Raw genomic sequence first — 22963 nt, forward strand, 5'->3', positions numbered from 1 at the left:
TAGAAGTGACTGTAAAATTTTATTTGATTAATAACTTCCTGTTTAAAGAGTTTCCTCTTTCCTCTAGTGCCAACCAATACAATGACTCTCCATCATATTGGACGATTCTCAAGTCCTTTTATTGCACGACAGATGAATGGTAAAAAGGGAGAACAGAAAAACGACACTCCTCATGGACCTTTCAATGTAAATTCAACAAAAACACAAATGTCTAAGTATAGGTGTGTCTTTGTGTGAGTGAGTGTGACGACGGTCGGTCCATTGTGCCAATGTTGGAATATACTTACGATAAAATCAACACGTCCCAGTTTGCGATTATTATTAGTATGGCACTTATTGTTTCCCTTCTTCACAGATTCCTTTTGCATTTCGAATAGATCATGTTTGGTGACACTTTCCATTGTGATAAATTCCTGGAAGCAAGGAAAGGAGGGTATTATTTTATTGAATGTGTTTCAGGATATGGGTTGTTGTTTGAGTTTTCAACGTACCTTTGGTATGGCAAAGAATTTGGATAGTTTGTCCAAAACTTTAGAGCGGCGACTCTCGTTCAGGTCATGCCAATTATAATTCTGAAGCACGAGCGACAAGACCAGCTCATTATCGCCATAACGACAGTGTGACAATTCCACAGCATAGGGGTCCTGGTGTTGATGGTGATGATGTGGCGATGACGACGACGATGATGATGACATCGATTTGTGTTGATGATGATTATGATGTGAGCTGGCGGCGTCGGCGTGATGATGGTGATGACCTTCAATTAATGTGGGTTCATCTTTGGGTTCGATTAAAGGAATCTAAAAATCAAACAGAAAAATAAAGACATTTGTTAAAATGTTGGCGGCAGTAATCAAATTGAGGAGGGCAGGGGGCGAAATACTCAAAAACATATTTAATGATGGCTTTCAACCCTCCTGCATAAATTGTTGTATTTTTTTTTTTAATTTTTGAGAAAATGATTAATGTTTCCTCTTTGGCGGCACGCTGGCATTTGGAAATGTTGAAGTGGTAATTTAAAAAAAAATGAAACATTTCAGTTTTGCCTTTTAATTGTTTGTATAATTGTAGAAAAATGTATCTAATTATACATAAAGTGTGTCTGCCCAAGAGTCTGCCTGCAAGCCGGCTGGCTGTCTAATTTCCCCTCCTACTCAGGGTCTCATTCACAAAGCAAAAAAAAAAACATGAATTCGTTTTAAAAATAACACAAAAAAAGTCTATTTGTTTACTTTTGGAATGATAAACAACCCCTTTCTTTCCAGACCTCGATCTCAAAATGATTAATAGCCCAGTTCTGCATTCAAATTATATTTTATGGTTCATCAAGATCACCATTCAATGTTCTGATATGTGGTTGTACGTACATCCATTCTCCCCAATTTTTTGTTATTCAAAATGGTATTCCATAGCTCCTGTAGCCACCCACAACCATCTGCGTAAATTCATAACTCATCTGGCAGAAACATGACGTTTGCACATAACACAAACTTCCAGAAGTCAAAATTTGTGGGAGCACCAGCACAAAGAAGAAAAATCACCTGGACTCTGTGTAGAAACTATCATAAATTTTATTTATTTTTTTTTTCTTTGTATTTGAAAAAATGTAGTTTTCCATATGAGGGGTGAATCTAATTTCAAGGATCAAAACACAAAAAAAAAATCGATTTTTGAGAATTTTTTTACAGGGATAAAAAGACCAAACAAGTTCGATTGTTCGAAAACAAAAATACTATGCAGGGTGAGATTAAATACTGCAACAAAGTCAAACGCCATAATTTTTACATTTTTTTTTAAATTTTATTGAATGAAAGCAAAAATTATCGGAAATAACATCAACATTTAGAAAAAGTTTCGATTTGTTCGAATTGGTCACCTTTGGCACGAATTATGGCCTTCAAACGGCCCATGAAAGCGTCACACGCTCCCCGAATGTTGCTCTGCGGTATTTTGGCCTATTCTCGGCAAAGCGCTTGCTTGAGGTGATCGACACTTTGGTATTTTTTAGTGCCAACCTTGCCTCCCCAAAATACTCCTGACACAATAGTCCAACGGATTGGGTATTCCGAGATTTTGGTGGCCATTTTGCGCTGAAAATGAAGCGAGGAATCTCATTTTGTAATCATTCTTGGGTGGCGCGTGCTAAGTGCGATGGTGCTGAGTCCAGTAGGAATATCCAAAGTCGGCGGCCAAAATGTTTGCGTGCCCAAGACTTTAATATACCCTCCAGAATATTTTCACGATAATATTCGGCATTTATTCACGGTCGATTAATACGAGCGGAGAGCGACCATCGGCTGTTATGGCGGCCCACAACATCACCATGCCCGGCGCTTGAATTATGGTGGCCAACCGAAGGGGCAAATTTTTAGCAGACCTCTTTGGCAAGTAAACACGAATATTTTTTTTTATTAATTGCTGGACCAAGAATGTTTTCCCATTGGAGAAAACCAAATTCGGCAGTTGACCAATTTCAGCCGAGCGAAGCAACTCTTTAGCTCTTTCAAGTCTATTTTCTTTCTGTTGCGGTGTAAGTTCTAGCACTTTATGCAATTTCAGTGGCCTTACCCCGAGCTTATTTCTCAATATTTGCCGAATGGAATATTGGGATATGTTCAGCTCACGAACCATTTTTCGGCCACTGCGACGCGGGTTTCAATCAAGTCGCTTCTTTACTTTTCGAACCATTTCTGCTGGTGTTGCTGTTTTCTTCCGTCCATTTCCTTGACACCGGGCTAGGCTACCAGTATCATGGTAACGAGCGACAAAAGATTTTTTCATATTTAAATTCTGGAGTGCTCTAACGATAGCCACTTCTGGTTTTCCACCCAAATATAAAGAAATCACACTATCACGCTTGAATTCCGTCACGAATAACTTTTTTTCTGGAAAATTCTCACCAAAATGCTTTTGTATAATAACTGTCATTGGAATAATTTTAACAGCTTTAGGACGAGTGGCTTAGAAATGACAGCAGTCTTAAGTTGGTTGCAGTTTCTTCACCTCACCCTGTATAAGTCCAAGTTGACCTCTTTAAATGAAAGCATTTTAATGGATAATAAGTTTTCATTGTTCCCTGGTTATTTTTTCTCCCAGCTATTTTTTATGCTGGTGTTTCATAGCTCCAAATTTTAGGAGAATATGTTCAAATGTCATAGAGTGGAAATCGTACACTTGGTTGGGCGCCAAATAAAATCTAAATCTTCTAACAAATTAATTGCGTATTTGGCTTTGGAATTAAATGTCTGGTCTCCCAGTTATTTTCTATGAATGTGTTGCACATCTACAAATTTTAGAAAAAATACACATTTATATGGCTTAGAATGGAAATCGTACGCCACGTTGGGTGCCAATTTCAAAATAAAATCTAAATCTCCTAACAAATCAATAAAGAGTATTTGGGTTTGAATAAAAGTCAGGGCCCACAATTATTAGTTTTTAAATAAGTGTAATTGAAGTGAGAGGCTTTAAATGAACTGCATTTTACTATCCCCACGTTGGGCGCCATTATGGACACAAGAATTTTTAAATCCATTGGGATTGAAAATATTTCCCAGGTCTTTTTTGAATTTTTGAGAGCATATAACATCTTCCAGGGGATTTTCATATGGGAGATTCTTCTAGAAATTTTCCTATAAACAAAAGATTTGAAAATTTTAATGTCATTCAACCTATTCCAAGTAGCCAGAAAATATTGCTTACTGCTTACCACAATATTTAAACTTTTTTCAGAAAATTTCGAATACCTACCTCGTTTACAAACACCACATTACACAATGTGCTGCTGCTGCTTTTATCAAACATTTGTGCACACATTGGCTGGCGCACATTTCCATGAATTTATGCTGCAATGACATTTTCAAGACTTGTGGTATGTATTTTTGATGCTACATACATACAGACATAAATCCATACGTACGTACTGCCATCTCAACGGTATGTGTTATTTATGATATTATTCAAATGTCAGGATAAAACATATGAGAATTCCAAAGAAATTGTCATGAAGCATAGGGAAGATAAGAGGAGATGCTTTCATGTGGTGTACAATAGCACATCGACGAGCAATTATTGCATACGAATGAGTTGATTAAATGAAGCTAATTAAAAAAAAAACTCAAGAAATTAAATAGATTTCAGGCGGGGAGAGGGGAGTTGTTGGCTGACTTTTATCTATTATATTCATGGAATTATGGATTTCCATTTAAATTGAGAATTTTTAAATAATTAACTTTTTGCAAAAACAGGAGTAAATAATTGCTGTCGAAGTGGCGCCCAAGGTACAAACATACATTTTTGAGTTTCTATATTTTTTTAGAAGGAATAAAATGAACAAATAATTAAGGAATTATAGTAAAAATGGGGTCTTAACGATAACGACCTCATCTTCGTTTCGGCTGAATTAATCGACTGTAACTTTCTAGTCTCGATTAAACTTTGAAGAGAGTTTAGACAGCTCGAATCTATTTTATGATGGAAGCAGTACAAAAATATCAAAACTTCAAACAAAAGAAAAAAAGGAACACCAGCATTATGGCGCCCGACGAGGGATTGGGTTATTATTACTATAACAGATACAAAGTGACAATGAATTTAAAAGGAAATTTTGATGATGACGCTAGAGTTGTTCCCAATTTAATTAGACATTTCTAATACAATTAATAACGTTAGGCATCCAACGTGAGTCACCGAAATGATGGCAAAACAAGTAGAAAAGCAGCTAAGTCCGACCGGGCCGAACTTTTAATACCCTCCACCATTTCGAAGGATCTTGAAAAATTTTAAAAAAATTCCGAGTAGTACCACTTAAATAAAAACCGGGACTATATGAAGACGTGGACCTGTATAAGATTTTTTTTGTCGTAGGCTGCAGTGCCCATTACGAACTTCGAAATTTGTAACAATTACGTTAAATAATGTCGCAAAAATCATGAAAATACGGAGTATCGGGAGGGACCGTCATGTGGGGTCTATACGAAGACGTGGACCTGCACAGATAATTTTGTGCAAGTGGTGCCCAACCGGAACTTAAAAAAGAATCTGTTTTGGGATACTTTAATGGTGACAAAACGATTAAAATTGTCCCCAATTCCATTTCAAACACATTACTCAATAAACTTCTTCAGAGATATGGCGCCCAACGCGGGGTACTATAATTAAAATACTTTTTTCTAAATGAGAGAGTTTGATTCTATACAGCATAAGTCCCAAAGTGGTGAGTGAGTTCTTCCGTACAGAGAAGACCCCTGAAGATCTTCCATACTGAGAATATATGTTAAGGTTCTATGCTTACATCCTGGGGTCTTCTATAAGGCGGAGATCCCTTGAAATACTCCACTCAGAAAAACATTAATGTTGTCATTTTTGCAAAGAAGTCCTATTGTCATTTTCTTTCCAAAGAGATCTTTTTTTACCGAGAAGACCTCTTGAGATCTTCTGTAAAGAAGAAAGTTTGACGTCTTCTTTTAAGAAAAGACCACTTGAGGCCTTCTATGCAAAGAGAACCATTTGACGTCCTCTGTACAGAGAATACCACTTAAATGAAATGACGACAAGCAATTAATTATAATAAAACCAGTAAAGAAAGTCTTAAAGTCGGGCGTGGCCGACTTTATGATACCCTACACTACTTTGCTAATTTAGTAGAGCTGCGCATAACAATTAAAAGTTTTTATGGGAGAATTCAATCATAAACGCTATGATTATAATTATAATTTAAAGTTCAAAGAACTAAATATGCCGAAGCATTTGTATCTTTCAAATTCGAACTTGTATTGCCCATTTCATATATATGGGAGCTATATCCAAATCGGAACCGATCTCGATAAAATTTGGCAAAGATATTTCTGAGCTGTATTTGACATATTTCCCTGAATATCGTTATTACGGAATGCATATTACGGCTGTGGGTAACAAATATGACAAATCGGATGAACAGTATATATGCTATATCTGAACCGATCTTTACCAAATTTGACATACTAGCTTCTAGACTCGTAAGTGCCAAATTTCATCCAATTTGGGGAAATATTAGACGTTTGGTGCATAATCCAAGGTAAATCGGACGAAGTTATATATGGGAGCTATATTCAAATCTGAACCGATCTCGATAAAATTTAGCAAATGTATTTCTGAAAAAAAAAAAACAGAGTGCATATTACGGCTGCGGAGGACAACAATAACAAATCGGATGAACAATATATATGGGAGCTATAGCTATATCTGAACCGATATCGATCAAATTTGCGTACTTATTTTCAGGCCTAATTTGGTTGTAAGTGCAAAATTTTATACTATTCGGACTGATATTACACATTTGGTGCACAATAAAATGCAAATCGGACGAAGATATATATGGGAGCTATATCTAAATTTTGGCCGATTACCTCCAATTTCAATAGGGTTCGTCCTTGGGCCAAACAAATGATTTGTGCAAAATTTCATCTAGATAGGGCAATAAATGCGAACCGTACAAAAATGCATGGACAGACGGACAGGCGGACGGACGGACATGCATAAATCGACTCAGAAAGTGATTCTATGCAGATCATCAAAAGGAAGTATGGGTCTATCTCGTTTCCTCTTGCCGGTTACAAACAAATGCACAAATACATAGTACCCTGACCACCTTGTGGTGTAGGGTATAAATAGAAGGATATATATCCTAAAATTGTTTCCAAGATGATGGCGCCCAACGTGGTCATATTCGTTAACATATATTTATTAATAAACAAGCTTGATTCTTTACAGAATTAAGGCTAGATATCGATACACGTAACTCGACTCAAGTATACTGTTCGATATTATGGCGCTCAGCGTGGATTTAAAAGGAAATATAAAAAGAAACCATATACTTGTTAGATTATTAGAAATATATAACTTCTATTAGAAATCTATAACTTCTATTAGAGTTTGAGGGAACATCGTTGATATTGATCATAAAACCGTTTTCAATTCAATTAAAATTACATAACTTACTAAATAACCTGGGATACTCTGGCGCCCAACGTGGTGCACTATAATTACAACACATGTCTTGCAACAAGAGCCTTGATTATCAACAAGGTACTTTTTTACCCAAATCGAGTAGATTTTTCGATTTTTCAAAAGACTCCATTAATAATGAACCCAATTCTTTAAGAAATACCTGACCATATAAATAACTTTGACTACATGGCGCCCAATGTGGGGTACTTAAATAATAGAAATGAAATTGAAATTAAAGCAGGGAACATTGTCATTACCGAGCATAAATTTTTGCCCATTAATATTCGAATTGAGTATATTGCACCCAATGTGGGGCCGATTCGTTACAATACACCCATTACTGCAGGAGCTTCAAAGTATTAGGGCTAGGTACCAATAAACACAACAATTAGAAATTTCCAACTTAATTATTAATTAATTTAATAAATGGTGCCCAACGTGGGGTATATTCTTTACAATGTACTGAAAAATAAGATATTTCACTTCTATACAGTATAATGAATAAATTTCGATATGGCGCCCAATGTATGGGACATTTAAGCGTTGCTTAATTGCTTAATTAAAAAAAAAAAAAAAAAATATATATATATATATATATATATATATATATATATATATATAATTGAAATCCCCCAAATTACATAATTAAATGTAATTAAATTCTCAAAAATCCTCCAAAGGACATCCACTCATAGCCTTCATCGCATTTGAATGACAACGAAAAGTAGAGCAAGAAAAAAAACACGATTCACTAATGGTGGTCATTACATATGACCTTGGTAGTGAATATGAGAAAAAAATTGCAATCAAGTGAAAGATAGGTTGACTAGTGGCAGGGCAGGCTTCTAGAAGCTCTCATTAATAATTTACAACAGTCATTACATTGTCAAACCAAACGGTCATGCTCGTTTCTAATACCGGGCCAACAATTTGTTTTCTCCTTTAATGGTTGCCTACGAAAGGAAACAGACCATTTATGACAAATTCATGAGTTCCATTATTTATGGCCAAATAAAAAAAATCCGCAAATAAGAGCTTTCCTATTTTGAATGGGGTTTACAACAAAAACAAGCCAGGTACATGTTTTGTACTTTGACTAAATCATCTGCTGAATAATTGATGGCCATTGAATGCAAATTCTATTTACAGAAAAAATAGAACCTCGACTGAATGAATATTCAATGGGGGCCTAGAATCAAACATCGACGAATGATGAATGGTCGGCATGGCAATTTGTTTATGTGAATCAAGTAACAATGGATTTGAAACTATGTTAGGGATACACTGAAAGAAATGGGACATGGTCTATTTCGTAACCTTGTTTTTCTAGAAAAAATCTTCTATATATTATGGGAGAAATTCTAAAGGTATTCCACGAAGGCCCACGGATTTTCTGTGCTAAGACTGCTAAATTGAGGTCTTTTAGATATAATAAATCTCCTAGAAATCTTCCACTGGTCATCTGAACATAGAAGGCCTTATAGAGGCTCTGTATACATAGAATGCCTCCTACCAGTATAATATACCTAGAAGTCGGTCTAAAGGTTTTCAGATACATAAGGAAAGGTCACCTAGAACTCGTCAATATATGAAAGGCTTTCAAGATATATTCTAGAAGGACATCTATAGATTTGAGACTATGTGAGGTTTACACTGAAAGAAATGGGACATTGAACCCAGGGGGGTGTATATAATGAGTCTTCTAGAAATCTTCCAGAGGACTTCTGGACATAGAATAGATCTTCCAGAGGACTTCTGGACATAGAAGTCCTTTTAGAGAACCAGTATACATAGAATGTCTCCCAGCAGTTTTTATACCTGGAAATCGGTCCTCTAGATATATTCTAGGAAGGCCCTCTATATGTATCCGTGTACTTGGAAGAGCACATAGATTTCTAACATACCAACAAGACCCTCTTGAGGTCTTCTATGCATAACGAACTTTCCACATAAAGAAGGCCCCTTTGGGGTATTCTGCACATAAAATGGTCTAATAATGGAATTCCATAAAAGAAGGCCTCTTGAGTTCTTTCATACAGAGAAGGCCTTCCATGCAGAGAAGAACATTTGAGAACTTCTTTCCAGAGAATACCTGTTGAGGTTCTATACCACCTTCATCTTCTGTCTCTATCCCTTGTAATAATCCACCCAGGAAAGTCTTCATGTGTGTCTTCGTTATATAAAGAAGACGTACAGAGAATACAATTTTAAGACTTCTTTACAGGGAATACCACTTGAGATCTTCTGTAAAGAGCAGAAGACATGAGGTATTCTGAACAGATAATATTTCTTTAGATCTTCTGTAAAGAGAAGACCACTTGAGGTCTTCTTATCAGGGAAAACAGAAACAGAGAAGACCTCCTGAGATCTTCTGTAAAGAGAAGACCACACGAGGTACTCTTAACAGAGAAAACAGAAACAGGGGAGATCTGTTGAGATCTTCTGTAAAGGGAATACCACTTCTTCTGTACAGGGAATACGACTTGAGATCTTCTGTAAAGACGACGACATGAGGTCTTCTGAACTGAGAAGATCTCTTGAGATCTTCTGTAAAGAGAAAACCATGGGGTCTTCTAACCAGAAAAAAAAGAAACAGAGAAGATCTCTTGAGATCTTTCTCTTAACAGAGAAAACCTATTGATATCTTCTGTACAGAGAAGACCTCTTGAGATCTTCTGTAAAGAGAATACCACCTTTTCTGTACAGGAAATACAACTTGAGATCTTCTGTAATGAACAGACCACATGAGGTTTTCTGAACAGAGAAGATCTCTTGAGATCTTCTGTAAAGAGAAGGCCACTTGAGGTTTTCTTAACAGAGAATACAGAAACAGAAAAGACCTTTTGAGATCTCCTGTGAAGAGAAGACCACTTGCGGTCTTCTTAACAAAGAAAGCCTCTTAATGTCTCTTGTACAGAGAAGACTGCTTGAGATTACCTCTAAAGAGAATACCTCTTCTTCTGTACCGGGAATACCACTTGAGATCTTCTGTAAAGAGCAGACGACATGAAGTCTTCTGAACAGAGAAGATCTCTTGAGATCTTCTTCTGTAAAGAGCAGACGACATGAAGTTTTCTTAACAGAGAAGACCTCTTGGGGTCTGTTTTACAAGGAAAAACTCTTGAAGTCTTCTACCCAAAAAAAGCCAACTCAGTGATGACCCTTTGAAGTCTCTACCCCGAGAAGACCCCTTGTGATTTTCTATACCGAGGAGATCTCTTGAGAAATCGTTTTGAGGTCACCTATACGTAGAAGACTTTGGAGGTCTTCTATACCGAAAGGACGCCTGAGGACTTTATTCGGAGACCTGTTGAGACCATATACCTGTTGAGACAATATACAATACACAGAAGAACTGTGGAGGTTATTTCAGAGAGAAGACCTTATGAACGTTTTTTTTTTACCCAGAGAGCGTACTTTGAGGTCTTTTGATACAAGTAAGACCTCTTGGAGAGTCTTTTTTAAGGCATATTGTTGCTTGATATGTAACATTTTTTATCTCATCTCTCCCAGTGTACACCACCTCACTCGTTGCAGGTAGTTTTATGGTCAAGTTTAAAATTGTTGCCAAACCATATTTTGTTCGGCCATTCAGAATGACGTTTTAATTCCCTGCTGGTGGTCGCTCTTGTGAGTTAGTTAGGCTATTCCGCATGTACAATGTAGCCATCGTACTAAAAAAGGTTAATCATGTATGAAGTACGTGTGTACACAACATGTCCATTGAGTAGTTGTAGAGGCCATTATGGCCACAACGTGGACTGGCCATAATCGTTTTGTGCAAAAGTGAACAGATATTGGCAACAACTACAACAACAGACATTTTTTTCAAGAAGTTCAAAACTCAAGTTTCAATTTGAAGTTTAACCTTTTATGGTCGGCCATAAGTGGCAGTTTTGAAATTACTATAATTTCCTGTATGTCATTTCTTGTCTGGCAAAAGGAAGTCATGTCATCATCGTTTTCAAACTCATAACGGCAAAAGAACGTTAGACGTGGAATGAAGTGCAGAGAATATGACGAAGGCGACAGAGACGTCAACGAGCGCCACATTTCATGATTAGGCGCCTTTTTGAATTATTCATATCATCACCGACATCGAATCGAATGACAGCTGTCAAAAAAATTGTTATTCATAATTCAATAGATATGGTAGAGGAAAATGTAGTTTTTTTCTATTTGCGAAGATGTGAGAAGGTTGGAGTATTATGTTTGAAAGCTATTGGATACGCTCTACCAAAAGTTAGATACAATTCTCCCTTTCTCTGGAGGGGTAATTTTTGTAAATAAAATGTTAGAATTTCTAAAACTTTTTCTGAGAAATGAAATTCGAAAATTGTTAAATCAGTGTTCTACGGGAAATGGCGGGATTTCCAATTAGGAGAATTTGGTCGATATTATCCCCAAAGTTCTATATTCAATAATCTCAAAAATCCAATGGAATTTCTTCATTTCCGAAAATACCCCACCCATTTTGCTTAGACGATATCTAAGATTTGTCACCGGCCCAACCCAAGACAATTTCTTCAATTTTTAATTCTTTTTTCCTCGATTGCCTTATGTGTCATTGAATCTTGGCTGCTTTCTTTTAATTGAATTTTATTTGAAATTATGCGGCCTGATGGCGGCACGAGTTTTGTTCTCGCAATAAAATGTTGATTAATTTAAAATTTTTGCCAAAAAAAACAAAAAAAAAACAATAAAAATCGACAACAGAAACTCAAATAATTGAATATTTTAATTAGATCCAAAAAATATGATATACAGACATGTTGACGAATATGTTTAACAATTAAATTTATTTTTGGGTTTCTAGCAAATTGCGATTCAGTCACATACATGAGTTTTTTTTTAAAGCCTTTTTTGGCTTGGGTGGGTAATAAAGTAGTGGCTTAAATTTTGCTAAATTGGCAATTACAACTTATAAGGCAGTTAATAAAAATTATCGAGTGTTTTAAATCCTCCAAAAAAAGTGCCACAGCTACTAAAAATTGCTGAATTTTATTACAGATCGTTAATCGGACATTAAACTTTGCATGGCTCAAATTTTGGTGAACAAAATCTATATTTAATAGAATATACGGTTATCCGAAAAGACACCAAAAGACACCAAAATACCTTCAACCTCTTCCCTACATTTCAGAAGACTCCCATAGCTTATAAAAGACATCTCAATACTTCTTAAGAGAGCCAGCAAATATACGAGACTTTTACGATTTTCTAAAAATTACGAAGGCTCTCAACAACAAGTAAAAGGCTGTTCGTCAAAAAATCTCTCATAATTGAAGAAGTCCTCACAAAGGTATCTTGAAGGTCAACCATCGACAGAAGACCATTTGGAGATGACATATTAAGAAACGGCTTTTTAAAGATCTACACATTGACTCTACCTCTATACAATCATAAATCATTTAAAGGCATCAAGGCATATAAGACATAAAACAAGTCATAAAATCACAAAATAACTGTGCACGGCTTCTACTATTCTGTTCAGGTCTTCTATACCAAAAAAAAAAAAAAAAACTCTTAAAGGGGTTTCTCAGCTTTTGCCTCTCCCCTCTCAATGCCTAAAAAATGATTTCTATACAAACAAGTTATGTACAGAAGAATAATTAAAGAGGAGTTCTGTACAAGGATATATTCTCTAGAAAGAAAGTATATTAAAGTCTTATATACGGAAAGAAATCCTGAGGTATTCTAAAAAGAAAATAAACTTCCAGAGATCTTCCATACAAGAAATAGCCTTGAGGTATTGCATAAAGAAGATCTCTTGAGAATTCTTTATATTGCGGAGACTTTTTAAGCCACTCGTATAGAGGATGTTTTATGATTAAAGTGTTTGTTTTCTCTTTCGAGACGAGCTTAATGATCTGAAATTTGCAGTGAAAAGGAAAGCCAGATAGACACTATCACACACTCACCACTATGCGACGCGTTTCGCCGTTGGTTAAGCGGCTCATCAGGCATATTTGATGTGGATGATGGCTTACAAGGGCCGTTCTCTGGAAAGTAGTATATATTTCGAACTTATTGCAAATTAGCATATGCGAATTATACACTAGAAACTCTCCAGGTTCGACTCAAGTTCTATTGGCAGATCTTTTTCACAGCAACGTTTTGTTTTTGTAGTGATGGATTTTTTGTCCACAACAACTACATTGCTTCCAATGCATACACTTGTTTTAGTGCTGCTTTAGGCAGCTTTAGAAATGACTTCTTTTTGTCGAAACTTGATGATTTGCGATAGGAAAACATGTAATTCCAACAAGACGGTGCAAGGGTACACACTGCACGTGACACACTCGATATGCTTAATCTCCCGTTTTGGAGATTGGCACTGGCCAGAAAGATCGCCTGATTTGACCGCTCCAGACTACTTTTTGTGAGGCTCTTTGAAGTCGCGGGTTTATGTCAGCAAAGACAATATCCTTCAAGAATGTGAGAACATATTGCAGGAAGTTTTTTTCTTTTTTTTTCGAAGTGATAGAAACTGCCATAAAAAGGGCTCAGATTACAAAAAACTGTGGCGGAGGCCATTTACATGACATCATATTCTCGACTTGATGTAAAACAAACTAATGGCCCAACTAAAAATAATCCTTTTTTTGTTTTAAATTACAACCAAAAAAACATCGGATGTTTACTTTTGCGCCACCTTCCAAAAAGACTTGTATTGCGATAAGTCCTTAATAATTGTCTATATGGAATACCTTTGAATTTTTCCGGTATAGAAGACCATTAAAAAGGTCATTATTAATTCTTCTTTGTTTCGGAAATACTGCCTAATATTCCTAAAAACAATGTCTGTTGTTGAAAAACTTTAAAATCCCGGCTATATCGTAAAACGTTCAACAGATGTTCTAGAATGGAGATACCTCATAAGGTTATTTTTGGTTAAATATCCCTAAAAATTGCCTCTTTAGATATTAATGCATCGGCTAGTATAAGACCTTCTGTAGGAGAGGGCCTTTGAAAGGACTAATTTTATATATAGAACTTGTTGTATATATGAATACCGAAGAGTTTTCAATTAATAAAAGTTCTTCAAAGACATTTTTCAGGTCGAAGCGATCGTTTTGAAAGTTCTGTTAGGGTTATAAATCTTTTAAAAGGTTTGGAGTGATCTGAGTCATATTTTTAATATCTTAATTTAATAGAGAAACAATTGTGTCATGTCATGTAAAAAAATACTCTATTGACAAACAAATTTGAATTTCAAACTACGTTCCTCATAAGGACATTTACAATTGGGTAGAATCACATAACTTATTTGTTGTTATTGTTAGTATAACAACAAATATTAACTTTTTCTATTAAAGCTAATAAACAATGTCCATTGACACCGCGGACAGATGGTGCTGATGATGACGGGATACACACCAAAACATGGCTTAAATGTCTATCTTCATTCCAGTGTCGCCATATTATTTTACGCGCAGCTTGATTGGTTCTCGGGAGGGAGGAGGGGATTATTAAAATAAACAGCATCCAACAAAACAATTGAATTCAATTAAAAATTGTTTCAAATTGTTGCAAAAAAAAGTTCTGGTCCATTCTTTGCAAATTTTGAAAGGAGCGGAAAACTGCACAGCTTTCTTGCCATGAGTTTCTTCGCTAACAAATGAAAATGATGGGTAAACATAGAATCAACCAGAACAGCAGCATCAACAACAATAGCATCAGGCACATTGTTTTGTCCAGACATCAGTAATGGCGTAAGAAAAAATTGAAAGCGAATAATTAAATTTAACAGGCGGCACATGGCGGGATGGCTGGACGAATGTCCCGGCCGGTCCAGACAAATGAACAACAAACAAAAACTAGGAGAAAGACAAACTATTTCTTCACAACAGGGTTGCCATATCTATGTAGATTGGAAAAAGGTGGCGATGATAGAACTGGACTTAGAATGATAACTAATGAAGTTGATAACTAAAAAAGTTAATCCAGTTTAGAGCCTGATGCCTTTCTGTGGAGCTTTCGAAAGACAAACTATTTCTTCACAACAGTCTTGCAATATCTAGATTGAAAAAAGGTTAAAAATGGTAGGCGATTTCCTGACAAAAATTGACTTAGAATGAGCAATTAATTTAGTTTAGAGCCTGACGTCCTCCTGTGGAGCTCACGAAATGTCATCTTTATCAGGATTAAATTAACAACCCTCAAAATCTCCATAAATCATTTCTATGTTGTCGATAACAAAAATTTCTATAGAAAATATTGTCGATAACAATAATTGATATAGAAAATATTGTCGATAACAATAATTGCTATAGAAAATATTGTCGATAACAATAATTTCTATAGAATGTATTGTCGATAACAATAATTTCTATAGAAAATGTTGTCGATAACAACAATATTTCTATAGAAAATGTTGTCGATAACAACAATATTTCTATAGAAAATGTTGTCGATAACAACAATATTTCTATAGAAAATGTTGTCGATAACAACAATATTTCTATAGAAAATGTTGTCGATAACAACAATATTTCTATAGAAAATGTCGATAACAACAATTTCTATAGAAAATGTTGTCGATAATAACAATTTCTATAGAAAATGTTGTCGATAACAACAATTTCTATAGAAAATGTTGTCGATAACAACAATTTCTATAGAAAATGTTGTCAATAACAACCTTTTGTATGGAAAATGTTGTCGATAACAACCTTTTGAATGGAAAATGTTGTCGATAACAACAATTTCTATAAAAAATGTTGTCGATAACAAAAAATTATATAGAAAATGTTGTCGATAACAAAAAAGTCTATAGAAAATGTTGTCGATAACAACAATTTCTATAAAAAATGTTGTCGATAACAAAAAATTTTATATAAAAAATGTTGTCGATAACAGCAATTTCTAGAGAAAATGTTGTCGATAACAAAACTTTCTAGAGAAAATGTTGTCGATAACAACAATTTCTATAGAAAATGTTGTCGATAACAACAATTTCTATAGAAAATGTTGTTGATAACAACAATTTCTATGGAAATTGTTGTCGATAACAACAATTTCTATGGAAATTGTTGTCGATAACAACAATTTCTATGGAAATTGTTGTCGATAACAACAATTTCTATGGAAATTGTTGTCGATAACAACAATTTCTATGGAAATTGTTGTCGAGAACAACCAACAACTTCTATAGAAAATGTTGTCGATAACAACAATTTCTATAGAAAATGTTGTCGAGAACAACAATTTCTATAGAAAATGTTGTCGAGAACAACAATTTCTATAGAAAATGTTGTCGAGAACAACCAACAATTTCTATAGAAAATGTTGTCGATAACAACCAACAATTTCTATAGAAAATGTTGTCGATAACAACCAACAATTTCTATAGAAAATGTTGTCGATAACAACCAACAATTTCTATAGAAAATGTTGTCGATAACAACAATTTCTATAGAAAATGTTGTCGATAACAACAATTTCTATAGAAAATGTTGTCGATAACAACAATTTCTATAGAAAATGTTGTCGATAACAACAATTTCTATAGAAAATGTTGTCGATAACAACCTTTTCTATGGAAAATGTTTTCGATAACAACCTTTTCTATGGAAAATGTTTTCGATAACAACCTTTTGTATGGAAAATGTTGTCGATAACAACTTTTTCTATGGAAAATGTTTTCGATAACAACAATTTCTGTAGAAAATGTTGTCGATAAGAACAAGTTCTATAGAAAATAATGTTGATAATAGCAAGTTCTTTTGAATATGTTGTCGATAACAAAATTTTGTATAAAAGTTTTGTCGATAAGAAGCTTTTCTGTGGAAAATGTTGCCGATTACAAAACCCTAAATGAAGTTAGCTCCCAACTCGGTTTGAAGCTCAATTTTTAGACCATTTAATACCAACAGTCGATAAATCGCTATTGTTAAGTTGTTGCTATTTTCTTGATGTTCCAAAATGTCCTCTTTGGAGAAATTTAAATACATACATCTAACAATAGGCTAATTTGGTATGAATCTAGGCCAGACTTTATAAAACTTCAGCCTAAGTGATAACTTTATTAAAATTCCCAGATTGAGGTCAAGAAATTGTCTTCTAAAAATCCCCTTCTTTTTATAAATAGGGCAACCTTGTTCCCCCAGCCAATTGTTAAATCAGACAGATTTTTTCACCAATCTTCTTTCATTGCCCCTTGTATGTCTTTATGCTTATGCCTGGAATCACAATACAATCACGTTCTCATCTTCATCAGCATCATCATCGTCATTGTTGATAAAGACCAAAAAGCTGCAAATCGATGAGGAGTGATGTGTGAAACGAAGAGAAAAAACAAAAACTCATCATTGGAAATCAATGGTGGAGGACAAGGAGTTGCATACACACAGAATCTGTTGCACCAACAGCACGGGTTTTCAGTTTATTTTTTGTTCTTGTTTGAAATTGGCGAAAAAACACAAAGCGTGAAAATGCAAGAAAAATATTTTTAAAAATTCTGGCAGGCACGCAGACAGCTGAACAGCAGCGGAGCCATGAAGGCAGCCAGACAGACCAGCAGATGGAATTTCTGGATACCAGTTCTTATATGAATGAACAGAACCAGCCGCATCAGTCACAGCTCAACGACAGGAATGGCCAACTATTTTTGTAGAGACAGACACAAAAGCTAGGTATTTGTTGTTCTCCACTCAATGGGTATTTAATGGGATCAAACTGGGTATTGATAAAAAAAATGTAGAAGAAGCAGAGAAATATCTGGCAAAATAAACAGTTTTGTAACTCTTCTATTTGTTCAGAATAGCAGGCACTGCTGCTAATGCCCATCAAATATATATTTTTTAACTATCGGTTGTTGTTTTAGATTAATGTAAAGGGATTTTAAAGAAAATATTTTCGATAACAACAACTTCTACAGAAAATTTCGTCGATAACAACAACTTCTATAGAAAATTTCGTCGATAACAACAACAACAAATGTGCCGATAACAACATTTTCTATTGAAATTTTTGTTATCGACAACATTTTCCATAGATAACAACCTCGATAACAATAATTTATATAGAAAATGTTGTCGATAACAACAATTTCTATAGAAAATGTTGTGGATAACAACCTTTTATATAGAAAATGTTGTCGATAACAACCTTCTATATAGAAAATGTTGTCGATAACAACCTTTTCTATAGAAAATGTGGTCGATAACAATCTTTTCTATAGAAAATGTTGTCGATAACAAAAATTTCTATAGGAAATGTCGCCGATAACAACAATTTATATAGGAAATGTCGATAACAATAATTTCTATAGAAAATATTGTCGATGACAATAATTTCTATAGAAAATATTGTCGATGACAATAATTTCTATAGAAAATATTGTCGATGACAATAATTTCTCTAGAAAATATTGTCGATGACAATAATTTCTCTAGAAAATATTGTCGATGACAATAATTTCTCTAGAAAATATTGTCGATGACAATAATTTCTCTAGAAAATATTGTCGATGACAATAATTTCTCTAGAAAATATTATCGATAACAATAATTTCTCTAGAATATATTATCGATAACAATAATTGCTCTAGAAAATATTATCGATAACAATAATTTCTCTAGAAAATATTATCGATAATAATAATTTCTCTAGAAAATATTATCGATAATAATAATTTCTCTAGAAAATATTATCGATAATAATAATTTCTCTAGAAAATATTATCGATAACAACAATTTCTCTAGAAAATATTGTCGATAACAATAATTTCTCTAGAAAATATTGTCGATAACAATAATTTCTCTAGAAAATATTATCGATAACAACAATTTCTCTAGAAAATATTGTCGATAACAATAATTTCTATAGAAGATATTGTCGATAACCGTAAGAATGCTCTCGCAAACAAACTTTTTTCAATTATTGATGGTCGCAATTACTATGAATCTTTTTACCAGACTACTTTTTTTAAGACCGACATACATAAAAAAGAAAAACATTTTTTTTTTTTTGTCTTTCATTGTTACATTCGATATTTTGTTATTACGGCCAAAGGTAATTAATAAAGATCGGCATATAATCGCTGAAACGCCCTCATTAGAATTCATAATCTCAGGTCTGTTAGGCGTAACTTATCCCGAACATGTTAACGGCCTTTTTGTTATTTGATTGTGAAAACCAAATAACAACAATACCAAAAATCTAAGAAAAAACAACAACACCAATAGAGGGAACGCATCATTAATCATATTCACGCAATATTGTTGTTTTGTCGGTTTGTTCTGTAAACAGAGGTTAACTCCGGTCCTCGGCCGTTGTTGCATGTTCATCAAAAATTCTAGGCTCGTCTGTCTGTTCCGTCGACGAGATGATGTGATGTGATGTTGCTGATATGGATCTGGCCATGCAATTGTAATGTTGCCGCCACAGTGTAATGAAATCCACGCAAGAAGTACAAAACAAAGAAGAGGCCATGTTTATAACCATTTCATCGCAATTTAACATCTAAACGATTTCCTACTGCATCTCGGCAGGACGGACTACAACAGCAACAACAACAACATTGATGCCATTATCCATGCACCTTGTGTTGTTGGTGCATGTTTGATGATGACTTGGTTGCATGGCTTACTTCAACTTCATCGCCACTCTCATTGTTTGCCTGACAAAAACACATGCACACACAGCCACAACAACACCACTCAATAGCAAACGAGAAGAAAATGAGCCATACGTGCCTCATATTGATCCACTGCAGCATCTCTTGCATCTGCAACATGCGATTGGTCTATGGACTGCATCATTGATACTCTGAAAGTTCTGGCAGAATTGGCCCTCTTCTACTATGTTCTTAGACAGGGTGATTTGGTGTGGATATTGTTGTTGTTGTTGTTTTCTCTACTTCGTTTATTTGTTTTAGCATCTTTTCGGTCTTTCTTAGTAGAGGGTCGATCCGGGTCCGTCTTTAAGAAACTATGTTTGTGTTACGTTACTTGGTCTATTGTTGTAGTTTGGGCTTTGTTGTTGTGGCTGCTTGCCATCGTATAGTGCGTTTTCTTTGGCCTTATAGCCTTTATGGCATGTTGTTTGTTTTTGCTTTCACTCCTCCTTTGATGAGTTGGGTTCGTGGTGTTGTTGTTGTTGCTGTTGTTGTTCTTGCTTTTGTTTCATAAACAAGCCTTGTCTTTGTTAGGCTGTCGTCCAAACCGTCGTCATCATCGTTCTCATCGGCTTGTCTTTGTTAACTGTCAGATCCCCATTCTTCCTCAGCCATTTATAAGCCCAGCCCACCCCTCAGCCTTGTACCTGTCTTTCATTCATTTTTCTCTTTGCCTTTTATTCAACTTTTCGCCTTTTAATTGAAATTTTAGTTAGAACTTCTTTCCAGAGTAAAATATCATATTTCACCGTGAGCACCCCTATAAATACCGAGAAATGGATCCCATATCCCATACATTTTTTGAGGGGAGATATTTTACAAATGTTAGGGAAAAAGAAAATGCGGGGCGGTTTAATTGATTAGCTGAAAGAAATGCATTCTAATTAAAGAAAATCAAAACTGTTCATTTTTGTTCATGGTGTCGGATTTCCAAAGCCACCATGTGAAAAAGTTGTACCTCGATTAACAGTAACCTGTATTACAACACATTGAAGCACCTTCGAAGTTCCTCTTAAACATATCTTGTAATTTTGCATAGAAAAGTAGGCATTTCCTATTGAAAAAATATGACCTAATAAATTTGCTATTGAGAGGGCTGTATACATTTGCTATTGACAGGATTCTCTAAAAAATTGTTGTCATCGCCTACATGTTTTATATATATTATGGTTGTCACACACATTGTCTATAGAAAAAGTAGACAATATTTTCAAAAGGAAATATTGGCATCGAATATTTTTTTTATAGAAATTGATCGAATCAATACGATTTTCTACAAGAAAGTCTTATCGACAATATTTCTTATAAAAAAGTTATTATATTCTTTACAAGAACATTTAATATTGACAACATGTTCTAGGAAAAATTGTTATCGATAACACTTTCTATAGAAAATGTTTTATCGACAACATTTTCTATAGAAAACGTTGCTATCGACAACATTTTCTATAGAAAACGTTGCTATCGACAACATTTTCTATAGAAAACGTTGCTATCGACAACATTTTCTATAGAAAACGTTGCTATCGACAACATTTTCTATAGAAAACGTTGCTATCGACAACATTTTCTATAGAAAACGTTGCTATCGACAACATTTTCTATAGAAAACGTTGCTATCGACAACATTTTCTATAAAAAACATTGTTATCGACAACATTTTCTATAGAAACCGTTGGTTTCGACAACATTTTCTGTAGAAAGCGTTGATATCGACAACATTTTTTATAGAAATTGATGTTATCGACAACATTTTCCATAGAAAAGTTTGTTATCGACAACATTTTCTACAGAAAAGGCTGTTATCGACAACATTTTCTACAGAAAAGGCTGTTATCGACAACATTTTCTATATAAAAGTTTGTTATCCACAACATTTTCTATAGAAATTGTTGTTATCGACAACATTTTCTATAGAAATTGTTGTTATCGACAACATTTTCTATAGAAATTGTTGTTATCGACAACATTTTCTATAGAAATTGTTGTTATCGACAACATTTTCTATAGAAATTGTTGTTATCGACAATATTTTCTATAGAAATTATTGTTATCGACAACATTTTCTATAGAAATTGTTGTTATCGACCACATTTTTTATAGAAATTGTTATTATCGACAACATTTTCTATAGAAATTGTTGTTATCGACAACATTTTCTATAGAAAAGGTTGTTATCGACCACATTTTCTATAGAATTTGTTGTTATCAACAACATTTTCGTTAGAATTTATTGTTATCGACAACATTTTCTGAATAAAAGGTTGTTATTGAATATAAATATGGTTATTATCGATAACATTTTCTATAGAGATTGTTGTTATCGACAACATTTTCTATAGAAATTGTTGTTATCGACAACATTTTCTATAGAAATTGTTGTTATCGACAACATTTTCTATAGAAATTGTTGTTATCGACAACATTTTCTACAGAAATTGTTGTTATCGACAACATTTTCTATAGAAATTGTTGTTATCGACAACATTTTCTATAGAAATTGTTGTTATCGACAACATTTTCTACAGAAATTGTTGTAATCGACAACATTTTCTATAGAAATTGTTGTAATCGACAACATTTTCTATAGAAATTGTTGTAATCGACAACATTTTCTATAGAAATTGTTGTTATCGACAACATTTTCTATAGAAATTGTTGTTATCGACAACATTTTCTATAGAAATTGTTGTTATCGACAACATTTCCTATAGAATTTGTTGTTATCGACAACATTTTCGACAACATTTTGTTGTTATCGATAACATTTTCTATAGAAATTGTTGTTATCGACAACATTTTCTATAGAAATTGTTGTTATCGACAACATTTCCTATAGAAATTGTTGTTATCGACAACATTTCCTATAGAAATTGTTGTTATCGACAACATTTCCTATAGAAATTGTTGTTATCGACAACATTTTCTATAGAAAAAGTTGTTATCCACAACATTTTCTATAGATAAACGCTAAAACTTCTTATATTGAAAGTTATTCTTTCCGAGAACATTTTCTATAGAAATTGTTGCAATTGTTTATAAATTCCTCTGACCGACATTTTCAATGGAAAATTCTTTTTTGAAAAAGTTACCTATCTTATTGATATCAAATAAATTTCTTTCATGATTCGTACTCCATCCACGAGGTATAAAATTAAACAGAGGCGTATCACAACAAAACTAATCAAAAAGAATCATAAAAGAAAATTGTGTTATCTTTCATCTCAACTATTGTGAAGATGATAATGTGAGATGACGATACGAAGAGGACTTAGAAGAAACGCCAACAACTCATCCTCTAATGATCATCATAATTATAATAACTATACATACCTACATACAGACAAGTATAG

The 22963-nt window shown here is 34.2% G+C and overlaps 1 protein-coding gene across 7 annotated transcripts in view; it reads right to left on the minus strand.

Annotated features, from left to right (window-relative positions):
- Window positions 1–22963, minus strand: part of LOC131803917 (uncharacterized) — a 289037-nt gene that overhangs the window by 25950 nt on the left and 240124 nt on the right. For all 7 annotated transcript variants that reach the window (XM_059125839.1, XM_059125841.1, XM_059125842.1 and 4 more), the window contains 2 exons: window positions 492–800; window positions 288–413 (listed from right to left, as the gene is read on the minus strand). In XM_059125839.1, coding sequence (XP_058981822.1) covers window positions 288–413; window positions 492–800 — 435 coding nt within the window. The remainder of the gene's footprint in view (window positions 1–287; window positions 414–491; window positions 801–22963) is intronic.

Source organism: Musca domestica, unplaced genomic scaffold (assembly GCF_030504385.1).
Source record: "Musca domestica strain aabys unplaced genomic scaffold, Musca_domestica.polishedcontigs.V.1.1 35, whole genome shotgun sequence".
Taxonomy (NCBI): Eukaryota; Metazoa; Arthropoda; class Insecta; order Diptera; family Muscidae; genus Musca; species Musca domestica.